At 35.0% G+C, this 12,639-nt stretch overlaps 1 protein-coding gene across 1 annotated transcript in view; it reads left to right on the top strand.

Moving 5' to 3' along the window:
• The window catches only part of LOC108373459 (dipeptidase 1-like), a gene marked incomplete at its 3' end in the record, with an annotated part of 31,628 nt that extends 20,024 nt beyond the window's left edge, over window positions 1–11,604 (top strand). The window contains 5 exon segments of the mRNA XM_017629353.1: window positions 4,183–4,339; window positions 4,731–4,746; window positions 4,749–4,862; window positions 7,435–7,585; window positions 11,535–11,604. Coding sequence (XP_017484842.1) covers window positions 4,183–4,339; window positions 4,731–4,746; window positions 4,749–4,862; window positions 7,435–7,585; window positions 11,535–11,604 — 508 coding nt within the window.
• Window positions 11,605–12,639: the final 1,035 nt, after the last annotated feature.

Raw genomic sequence — 12,639 nt, 5'->3', positions numbered from 1 at the left:
TTTTTTTTTGGTAAAAATAAACAAAGCAAATTCAGATTCCTCGGGCCACAAACCCCCAGAGAGGCCTATTGAATGTATAAATATTTGCATTTAAATCAATTTTAATTGTTGTAAATGCTACTTTGCGACCGCCAACTTCAAATTGATAAAAAACGCTTTAAATCGCCAAGCTGGGAAAACTGAGAGATTACTTTTCTATGTAAAATCCAAACTTCGTAATTGAGTCAAGAGTGGTAAATATGGAAGCACCACAATCAACCAAGCTACCAATTAACCTTCGAAAAGAGTCCATTGAAAACTCAAATTCATTACTCTTTGCGAAGGCTCTACAAGCAAATCCAGAACGGGCTTTGACTTTCGCTTTCCGTCTACAAAGATGGTCTAATATCATTCTCTCGGCAGTCCGTCGGATGCTCTACGTTTCACTCTCGATCAAGTAGTTGCCTGGTTCCCGGCACAATGTTAAAGTGTTATTCGCCGCAAACAACTAAGTATGTAGACGTCAATTTTATTGCTATTGAGCTTTGTACTACGATGCGGCTTCGATTCCTGCTGAAGTCTAGAAAGAGAAGTCTGATAAGGAGAAGTGGTGATCTGCATTCCCATTTCCTCTAAGAAACATAATCGTGATACAGAGGTTAATAACAGTATTAAATTATGTAGATATTTTAATATAGTTCTTGACAAGCTTAGGGGTGATTAGCCAACAACCTACATATTTATACTTTGATTACATATTTATGCTAGGCACATTATCACAAAACTTAAATAACTAGTTGCCCTTTTTCGGTATTCATTTTCTTCAACGAGAGAAAAAAAGCGATACAAGTAATAACGCCAATAGCACTGACCAATATTGCTTAGCATTCCTTGTCACTGTCACTCTTTTAGTTTCCGCCAAACATGTCTATGCATTGGTGTCAATCGGTTCATGGGCTAATTGGCAGCAGACCAACATAATGTCGCCTGGGCGTTTAACATTGGCTTACTACACAGTTCGACATCTAAGTATCTATGTATTAGCTGCCCACAGTGACATTGTCCAATGTTCATTTATTGACATAAAATTGGCTAAATAAAATTTTTCTTGTTCACATATGCAGTTCGGAGTCATTTTAGCGCCAAGTGGCAATAACAACTACTAAATTAATGAATATTTTTATTCGGAAATAATTGGCTGCATTTCAGCTGCTTAATGATTTATGTAAACACATTTTGTTTGACTTCAAATATTGGCAGATAAGATTTCAATAGTGTCACCAGAAACACACTGACGGCAAAGCGGATACAGCTATGTCCGATTTAGACCAAGTCAGTTGACATTTTGAATTTTCTTTTCACACACGAAGAACGTTATGTGCACTTAACTATGTGTAGAGTGCTGTATTTAGATATTTATTTTGTGAAACTTTTTGCAAGGCCAGTTAAAGGAATGTTGATGTTTCTTTCTTGTGAAAACTTTAAAACGTATTGTAGTGTGATGATTCACAAAAGTTTGTGTAAAATCTTATCCAATTTTGGAGATTAGATTTCTTCTCGATATCAGAGGGGTTCAAATCGCCTTACTCTGGGTCTATAGTTTGCAAAAGCTAATGTGTAGTTCCCACAGACAAGAGTTGTTCAATTTCATTGGAAAGTTTCCTCCTTGTGAGCATACCTTATAATATCCAAAGTGACTGCAGTAAAAGCGACCTCTCAGGAGTAGGAGCGTACAGATGACTGCAATGTAATAAAGAGCTGTAGCGTATTATTTTATGTTGATGGCCATAATTGTCTCTATTTTACTGAAAGATATCATGTCTTCACCGTACATAAATACATAAGTATTTGCGTCTAATTATGCATCTAAAGTTTTTCAGTCTGCCTCAAAACAAGATAATACGATCAAACTTCTTAAGCTGCTACAATGAAATCGACGAAGAAGATTATACACAAAATATTTTGAAGTAAAATTTTGCTGAGTGTTTGGACAATATTCCTTTCTTAAATTAAATATAAATTTCGAAAACAGCATAGCATCTTGGTTATTTATTTATTAGGTGAAAAGAATGCTATGGACCAATCATGTTTTGACCTTATAACCAGTTTCTCTTTGCTATTGTTTTGAACATAGGATTCCCCCTGTTAAGTAGTCCTCCAAGTAATCGTTATTAGCCTTGACGCTATAAGTTAAAAACCCGCCCTAGTGGGGTTCTTTTCTAAACACTCGTCATAGTCACGTTCGCCTACGTTTCTTACCTTCTTGCACTGCATCTTCGATTATGTTATTATCGTCTTAGCTACTGGTGCAACTCTATAATGGCCTTATTTACTGCATTCCACGCTTAGTTTGAGCTCAATGTGATAAATACCAGCTAGGTTGCCTGGTCGCAGTGGCAACTGTTTTCTCGTTCTAACCAAAATTTATGCATTCTTCTCCGCCGCGACAAACACGTACATGGTATGCATGCTAAGGCAATCGGACCACGGCAAGCTTTAAGCAATGGTTTTTGATATAACTATAATATTTTATTGAATTTAATTATTAAAACAAGTGGCAATCTCCTATATAATATTTTCGAAATTGAGCTTTCTTAAATACCTTTCGTTTGACACCCATATTGTAATATTTATTTTATTTAATCAAGTTAATGGATTTTAATTTTTCAAACAAGTGGCAGCCCTGTTCAAAAATATTTGCTTTAAATTAGCTCTCTTAAACCCCTTGCCATTGTGATACCCGTATTTCCATATTTGATCGATGCAATGAATACAATTTAATTTAACTTTTTAAACAGACGGCAACTCTCTTTAAACCAAGCTATGAATCTTCTTTTTCTCTGACAGTTTACGGCTTTTTTATTACAAAAAAAAAATAGTCGAATATACGTTGTATGGAAGAAATTGCGTTAAAATTGCTAAAAATTTACGCGATGTTTTAGCAGCTTCGAACATGCACTTTATTAATTACTATACTATAATTTAATGGGCTATCAAACTGCGTGTTCAAAAAAATTCTGATTCAAAAGTTGAAGATTTTGATGCAACTTTGCGGATTTTTTTATAATTTTGTAAATCTAAATTTCAAACTTTCTGCTAAATTATAAAATTTCTTACACCACAATTTTAAACCAATTAAAAAAAAAAAACAAAAATTAAATGAAAGCTAAATATTTGTAAAATAAATCTACCGGTCATAATTCAATGAGTAAATATTGCAGATAGCGTTAATTTTTTCAATACTTTTGATTTTTTCGAAACATTTATCGATTTTATTGTCTTTATTTATCGTTAAATTTATCGATATCTTAATTTACTGAATTTAATATACAAATTTTTAAGTGTATTCCCTTAAATCGCATAAGTTTTTGGAAATTTCGAAAAGCACGGAACTTTTACTGAAACGTCAACACTCGTATGTGAAATATTTTCGAGCCGCGAGTTTTCTGGCTTTTCAAGCTGGGGGGAATTATCCCCTTTCTATTTTTTTATTTAACAAATTTTTAAATTTTTTCCCATGAGGTTTATTAGCGCACTGAAGTTGTTTGCATTTTGAAAGGTAAATAAAATTTTTTAGCAAATGAAATATTTATGTCAGATTTCCAATGGGCATTTAATGACTAGTTGGGCATTAGAAAAGTATGTAATTAATTCAATAAAAATATTCATTAAGTTCGGTTCCGCGAGGCATTTTTTGAATGGCACAAATTTTTTGTCTTCTCAGTGCCTAGTGGAAACTTGGCATTATATAAATTATGGTTCACAATGTTCGCTAGCGAGGCTATTTTCTACTTTTTTCCCTAACTAATTAAATCTTTATATTATTATGGTTCACAATGTTCGCTAGCGAGGCTATTCTCTACTTTTTTCCCTAACTAATTAAATCTTTATATTTCTATTCAATTTTAAATTTGGTTTAGAAAGCAAATCAACAATCAAAAGTATGTTTACTCTCACAGCGTTGTGGTGGATACATATTTATGTTTCTATGTATGTACATATGTATGTATAAGCCTATATCCTATTTGTATGCCAAAAAAGTGTCTAAAGAATTCACAGACTACAATGTATTTTCATGAATCTAACCTCACCTTTCACTTTGTATCTTTTTCGGCTTTCAACGACACCGTTATATCGGCATTCGCGCCATAAAAATCTACCCACCAACTCGTATACATACATATGTGCTATGTATGCATGCAGTCACAACGATTTGGCGTGGAATATACGGAAATTTTTGAAAAATCGTCTGCAAGATTTTCCTTTTGCCGGCGATTTGCGTGAGGTGTTGCCATGGTCGGCGAGCGCTTGGAGCCACACCGATTTACCGCGACTGAAGGAGGGCATGGTGGCGGCACAGGTATGTACACAAATACATGGAAGAGAAGAAATTCACGCACATACATAGCTAGAAATTTAAAAGCACACACATTTTTTTTTTAAGTTTGTATATATGTATATCTACAAAGGTAGCGAGCTGCATTGTTTGTGAGAGCTTCAACAGGTTGACTAGCACAGCTTCTAAAGCAAAAACAAGTAGCACAGGAAACGCGCACAAATTGAGTTTACCCACTGACAAAAGTTTTTTGCAAAACAATTTTTATATTTCTGATTTTTTCTTGCTTTTCTTTAATATTTAATGGCATTGGTTTCGATCAAATATTCGCCTTAAAATATTTATGTCTTTTTGTTGTTGCTGCTGTTATTGAATAATTTTTTCTTCTTCTTCCTTTTCTTTCCACACACAACAGTTCTGGTCGGCATATGTGCCTGCTCCTCACAACATATGGATGCTGTGCAATTGACGCTGGAACAAATAGATTTAATACGACGTTTGGTAAATTTGTATCCAAATCAAATGACGTTCGTCACAGATGCTTCAGGTAAGCAGTATACCAATACGTGTTATGCAAAGTAGCAAGCGACGATATGCAAAAAGCTTGCTCATACTTACATACATATGAATTTACGTACATATGTACGTCTGTGAAAGGTTGTGCAGTCGAAGTGTAATGTAATGCCAAGTGCGTGCTCAGACATTTGTCGATTTCATGGCCGTTGTGTGGTGGTGGCGGGATTTGTGTGACATTTGTGAAATACCTTAAATACATAAATTTTAATGAGGGCTCTTTAAATTTCAAGCAGAATAATAGGAAGGCGCACCAAATTTTTATTTTTTTTTTTAAATACGCCAAGAATGTCTAATACTCAACCAGTAGAGGACAAATCAATAGGAAGGAATCTCGTTAGCTCTCAGAGTTTAACTCAGCACATAATTTCACTCTCTTTTTTCCTAATGAAACCAACTGTGTTACCGAAGAATCTAAATTTTGGAAGTAGAGTCACATTTGGTATATCGTGGTCCAAGACTGATCATGGCGACACACAGTGTTTGGACAATTTAAACAGTTAGCTTAGGGTGGGAAAAGTTAAAAGCCGTAAATAACAAATTTTGCTTAACTACTTATCCCCTCACTCTACGGACGCACAGTGGTCGGGGAAGCTATGGTTTACGCGAAAAATTAAATAGGCTATTACGATTATAATAAAAATGCAGTATCGTAGTATTTTTGTTAATGTAATATGCCATAAAATGTTTAGTTTGACACTTGGCAGCTGTCAAATCAATCCAATTTTCTAAAATAAGAATATTTGAAAACCACTGTTAGGTTTGTAGGCGCGTTAGTCACGAATTTTATGTCAAATAAATCTTTGGTAGTTGAAAGCTGTCAAATGGACTATGAAGTTTTTCTAAAAATTAGACAATATTTTTAAAAATGCTCCTGATTAGATTTTTAGACATGCGGATCCAAAATTTCATGTCAAATGTTGAATGGCTACCAATTTCTCTAGAAATAAAGAAAGTTTCCCAAAAATTAAATGTACTAGCTTTTAAGGCTTACTGATCTCGAGTTCTATATTAAATTTGACAGTTGTCAAATGAACTTTCATTGTCAGTTGAGTAACACAATATATGTGTTTAGTCAAATTAATTATTTAATGTGTTCGAGGGAACCTATTTAAAACAAATCTATGATCAAATTATAAAATAATAATACTAGTATATGTATAAATAAGGGGGATAGTTATTTTTCAGATTTTTTTCGCTTTAAACGAAATTCGTATTTTCCAAAACTTCAGTTGTCTAATTTGTAAATAAAGTTGTTCGGTTTTCAAATTTGTAATGAGCGAACCTCTAGATAGCAAATTTCATGAAAATTTAGTATCTTTTTAATCCTTATATGCCATATTGGTTTCGCTTATTGGAATTTAAAAATTGTCTTCCGGTTTGTTAAGATACTTCTCAAAAATCATATTTATTAGCTATTATTAATTCTTAATGTTTTAATACACATTATGTTATTTGGAACAACTGCTAAAGTTGGTATTTTTGGCGCCAGTTTGCCCAAAAAAGCCAACAAGTTGTAATCGCCGTAAAACAATTTTATTTATACTCACATATTTGTTTTCATACGTCCCACTGTAATCTACAATGCTTTTCATTTTTCGAGTTAACCAATAAGGATTAAAAATAATAATTATTATTTGAGTTTTACTTTTTCGCTCAAAGGTAATTACTTGATTTTTATTTTTTCGATCAAAAATTATGATATTTTATGATTTTTATTTTTCCCAAAGTAATAATTATTATTGCGTTTTATTTTTTTTTTCACTGAAGATAGATGGAGCCAAAGTACGAATTTCTAGGCAGACTTGCCCCAATGGGTTCGAAAGCGGTCACGAAGGGTATATTCTCTTAAAGAGATGATATATCTCATGGCTCGGCTTAGAAGAGATGAAAGGCTCGGCGTACCTGCGAAGCTGCAAGGAAGTTGAAGAGGAGGAAACAGCTTGCATCTCTAGTGTAAAGGTCCTGCACTAATGTAAAGGCAGGCTGCTTCATCTGGGTTCACCGTTCCTGGCCGATATTAGGGAGGTTTCAGTTACCGGCGGATAATTGAACAGTGTGGTTATGCTTAAAGTTTTCTATAAAAAAAAAAAATTGCTTTAAAATTTTACTTTATCTGTGAGCAAAGAAACATAAAAAAGTTGATTTTTTTTAGATTAAGGACATTATTTAACAAAGGACTTGTCTGAATAATATTAGGTCTATAAAATAATTGGAGTTTTTTTTTTGAATTTTTGTTGGTTGAGGACAAAACACTAGTTAGCTGGTGTTGTTTAATTTTTCCGATAGTGTGGGAAGATCATTTTTTGTTTGTTTTAGAGATCACATTTTTAAGCTAAGAAATGTTTTAAAATTAAAGATATTTATAACCTCATACATCTGACTCTTGACGACGAAAAAGTTGTATATGCATCTATATATTTTCATGCATACTAAATGTTCACATAAAGCGAGATTTTAGACATAAATACTAAACATAAGTAAATATTTGAATATTTCCATTCAACTGATTTTGCTTTTATTTCTCGAACTATTTTCATCTACAGGAATTGAGGAGGTGCATAGAAGTGGAAAAATTGCTAGTCTGATCGGGGTGGAGGGTGGCCATTCGATTGGCACCAGTCTCAGCGTTTTGCGAATGTTCTATCAGCTTGGCGCGCGCTATTTGACACTGACACACACCTGCAATACGCCTTGGTATGTATGAAATAAATGTATGGAATTTAGCGAAAATCACAAAAATGCAAGTGCACAAGCAAAAAAAAAAAAAAAAAAATTCGAATATATGTATATAATGCACAAACGCATACACGCCGCTTGGTATTTGCACAAATAAAAATTTAGAGCAAAGTGTTGCACTGCGAGACGTAAATTTTGCTTATTCACTGAGCAAATACAAATAAGCACAAATGTGTTTAGTAGTGCATATTTTTTCGCTTACAATGTATGTATGTACATATTTGTAGAAATATAATAGCNGCACAAATGTGTTTAGTAGTGCATATTTTTTCGCTTACAATGTATGTATGATGTACATATTTGTAGAAATATAATAGCTTTTTTTTTACACATGCATTCATATGTCTGGTTTTTTGAAAAGGGTCACAAAAGTGTATGTATGTATGTAGAAAAAAAACTTTAAATATAAAATGAAAAATAAACAAACTGTGTGCATCAGTTGCTGCCAAGCCAAATGCATAGTCGGCTTTGTTGAATTGCTTGGCAGCTAAGGATTACCAAAACAAAGTTAAAAAGGAAGATTTAAAAAGGGGGGGAAAAAATGCTTAAATACCACACAAAAAATAAGCAAGTAAGTAAATGGTTAAATAAAAGATTCTTGCCAAGTTTGTTTTCTGCTTTCTTTGTGGCATAAAAAAATTTCCGGCTATTGTTCACCTGCTCATAGACCTTAGCTTATTTAACGAATTTTCCTAATGCGTTTGCTAGGAGTATTTGGGAGCAAGCAGCACCCACATGCGGTTGTTAGGCGAGGTAATTGATTTTTGTGCAAATACTAACCGCAAAGTTTTTATTAGAAAAATGAAAAGAAAAAAAATGTTTATAAATAAATATGTAGGAAGAAAATTCACAAAAGGCCTTTGGGCTATGTAAGTACATAGTAGGTAGATAAATACTTTTGCATTTTTAAACCGATTTTGATCATTAAAAAGAGAATTCGGGTATTCATTCATTCATTCATGGGTCATGGCAACCACTATTACAACAAAACAAAGGAAACAAAAAAAGTCAAAGTTTTAGTCAAGTGGAGAATTGCTGTTTAAGTTAATGGCAATTTCTTCATCCACAACCAGCGTAATGATGAACATAGGTCTGATTTAATTTGTGGTTATTTTTAGCTTTTCTCGACTTTGAAACTTTAGTATGTAGTGAAGTAACTTTTTCTGGAAATTCACGAATTCAGCGCCATTAAAACCGCTCGTCTTTGAAGACCAAGGAAGTATAAACCAATTTTTGATACGTTGCACTGAAATTAAGCGTAGTGCCGTAATTATGTTCTGCGTCGACCGTTACAAATGGTACTCTGTTCCTGAAATGCCTTGGCTATAAGGCGAATGGGTTAGAATTTCCCATCCGATACCATCGAGATAAGTTTTGAGCACTTGTGCTACATGCGGCCGAGCATTGTCATGGTGGTAGAGAAATGTGTGGTTGCCCATAAAGTCTGTTTTACGCAATCGGTCGCTTCAATCGCTCCAATTGTTATGTGTAGAGAGCCTCATGAATCGTCTAAACATTTTCTTGATACAGAATTTCCTTGCTGCGATGAATATTTGTCCTCGCTGTCGATGGTCTGGCATCGCCGTGCTGAACATACGCCTCCCGGCATTTCGGATTATCGTAGTAAATCCATTTTTCCTCGCCGGTGACAGTACTATGCAAAAGCGACTTCGCTGTGTACCGTTACATGAGCATTTGGGAATAGAAGTTTGGTTCGTTATCTCTTGGCTCGAGTTCGTTTTAAACTTTCTNTTCGCTGTGTACCGTTACATGAGCATTTGGGAATAGAAGTTTGGTTCGTTTTAAGCTTTCAGGACCATACCAATGGCTTTTAATCACAATAAAATGTCTTGTTAAATCACACCTAATATTTGTGAATGTTCTTCTCGTTGATTGCCTACCTTCGGACTCCTTACTGGTTGCGTCAAAATCACCAATAGGTCCCTAGTGATGCCGGATGGAGATAGAGGTTCAGTTCAGTATATTCGAAGTATACATCATTTGGGATGAGACAGCTGTTCTAAGATGCCGATTTTGATCTGTACCACGATAGTTAGACCAATAGTTGCATATGGGGCGGTGGCTTGAGTTGTGACTTTTTGGTCAATATCTTAGCCTCGCCCAAGTCCATCAAAGTTGAAGTGATAAAAAAATTGTTCTTAGCTTACTTCGATTCACTACAAAAAAGGTCCATTTATGTCATTAGTCTGTGTGCTGAGATCAAGCTAGGGAGAAATCCTAATACTGAGTAATAGCCAGGCGAAACTGAGTGCCTTTTCATCATTTGATCTCAAATCCTTCTTAATCCTTGAGTACATTGGAAGCCTTAACGCCCTGGCGGAACACAACATCATCCAGCTAATATGGGCACCATATAACTAGGACGGAGGCCGCCCTGTCTCCTATAGCGTCTGAATACTTTTTTGCGATCGGACCTAGCACAATCAGGGAGGAGAGGAACTAGCTCAGAGAGTTATTCGTTCAAGGAGACTCCACTTCACCTACTTCAAAAGTGCGAGGCCGTAGTAAGAACTCTGACCAAGTGTTACATCCATACAATCGCTAACTCCTGGAGATATCATAATATTTTTGGCATCTCTAGGCTCTTATTTCATCTACTTATCTTTCTATCAATGACACTGCTAGACGTCGTCATCGAGCAAATGTCAGCATAGCAGATCAGCCTCCGGTAGCTGGAGATCTTGTAGATATAGAAGTTAAACAGTTGCGGGAAAAGGACACCACCTTGTAGATCCCTTTGTTTAATGATTCTAGACTTCGAGGTTTGATATCGAAAAATAACTGACGGCTGCCGACCACTCAGATAATTCATCATTCACTATTTTAGTGCCTGTAAGAGAGAAGGAGAGAGAGGCGTTTCAGTGTCCTCATTCAGTGGAATGGAAAACATTCTCAAACCCCTCTGACAAATACAGTGCTACCACGATAGCTTTCTCGCGGAGACGGTTATTGTTAAGGCTATGAGTTACCTAAGTGGCTTTAAGTACTGTGGTGGTAATAGGCACTTTGCGGAAACCGTACTGGCGACACATGCAGTACGGAAGTTGCAAGGCCTAAAGTGTCTACACTACTAGGGAGAAGGGATTTGTCGGGTGCTAAGACTCCTCACCACATCCCAATCTCTATACTGAAATCACTTGGGGTCTTCCCAACTAAGGTCTGTTAACTCAGTGTACACTACCAAAACGCATCTCTAACTGCTCGGTTACGGTGGCTGCTTAAAGATTTGTTTTTCGCGCCTTAACACGAAAAGGTTATATAAAAAAAATTGTCAAAATTATGTTAAATAACCCACCGTATAATCTCAAAGAGCTGAATGGTAATTTGAGCATAATTTTTTCTCAGTGCATTTGCAAAAAAAAAATTGCTGTGCTTCCCCTGTTGGTATGCAGAGCGGTTGAATTTGTGACACTTCAAATCCTGTAATACACATTAAAGTACATACCCAATTTGCACAATATTTCGTTAGTTGTTGTTTTTTTTTTACCTTGTCAAATGCACATTTACATGAATGCAACAAAAAAAACACTCATTAATATATTCATCCGTTATGAACTTATCCAAAGACAAACTCGTATGTACCCCACATAGTATGTCGTTTCGGTAAGTTCACCTGCTAACAAATTACGCGTGAAAATACGCAAATACTGTGCGTGTAGCTATCATTTTTGTGTATGTTTGCGTGCGTTCGCGTAGGTACTTAAATTATGATGATGAAAAATCCACTTCCCGAAGTGAAGAAGTATTCATCTTTCCAGCGCATATTTAATGTAGATTAATGTGTTATACATATATTATGTGAGCTTTTGCTGCTACCTATTTTCCTGGATTTTAGTATTTTTTTATTTTTATGAACTTACCTTTTTTCTATTTTCTACCATTGCAGGGCGGATTGCTGCAAGGTTGATGAGCCAGGAAAATATCCACATATTGGCGGACTCTCGAAATTCGGTAAGGTAAGTGTAAAACAAAATATTATAGCGGAAACGGAGTTTAAGCTAATATGTGCGCATTTGAAGCAAATAAATTTGCAGAGGCAATAGTGGAAAAGTGGAATATACGGCTGCTTGTAGTGGTTAGCAGTGCGCGCTACCACTCCGCAGTTGATAGGAGGAGCGTTCCATTAAAAGCTACTACCAGGGAAATTAGAAAATCCCGTATGTTGCATATGAAATCTATATCTCATTTAATTTTTCGTTGTTATAATCTGTAGTTGCTTTTTTGTTTAAACTCTTTGAATGAAAATCGGTGGTGCCTAAAAATTTTCAATATGAAAAAGTAAGAGATGAAATGCAAAATTCGATTCAGACGGTACGACAAACAAGTAATTTGATGCTTCATGCCTTTAGGCGTCCATGGTCTCTTTATAGAGAATTTCGGGCACAAAAATTTTACTTAGCGATTTTGAGAAATTTACTAGTGAGTGATCAAATGATCGAAAATAATAGCGTCTTTCAAATTTAATCGCCAAAATAGAATGCTAATTGATAGGAAAAATGAATTTGGATGATTAGGGAAAGAGTGTTTTTTTTTTTAAATAAAATCACCAGTTTTTTTTATTCGAATTCAAGATAATTTGTATATATGTGCACATTAGAGTAGTCCTTAGTAGTAGCCCTTCGCGCAGGAGAGAAGAAATTGGAGAAGCTTTTTGGTCCCGGCCCAAACCGGCAAACGGTTGTAGTGCCAAATAAGAAGAAGAAGAAGAGTAGTCCTTAAAAATATCAATATCATGCACTGCCAGGAAAATGTTAAAATTAAAAAAAAAAATGTTAGAGGTCACTACCAGGTTTTAAAAAAATCTTTTTTTTTATCCCAAAAATGTCGACTTTTACCAACTTCAACTCAGCTAGCTGATGAACCCATATAGTAAAATCTGCAGATCTTTTCACAGTTTTAGGTACAATTTTTTTGTATTTATGACCATATTAAGTGCAGAATGTTTTGCCCGAGTGTTTTTAGCATAAGTAGAAAAAAGGTTAACAATCATA

This window comes from Rhagoletis zephyria, unplaced genomic scaffold, assembly GCF_001687245.7.
Source record: "Rhagoletis zephyria isolate East Lansing unplaced genomic scaffold, Rhagoletis_zephyria_1.1 Rzeph_scaffold_06715, whole genome shotgun sequence".
Classification (NCBI taxonomy): Eukaryota; Metazoa; Arthropoda; class Insecta; order Diptera; family Tephritidae; genus Rhagoletis; species Rhagoletis zephyria.
This window is presented reverse-complemented; position numbering and strand designations above follow the sequence as displayed.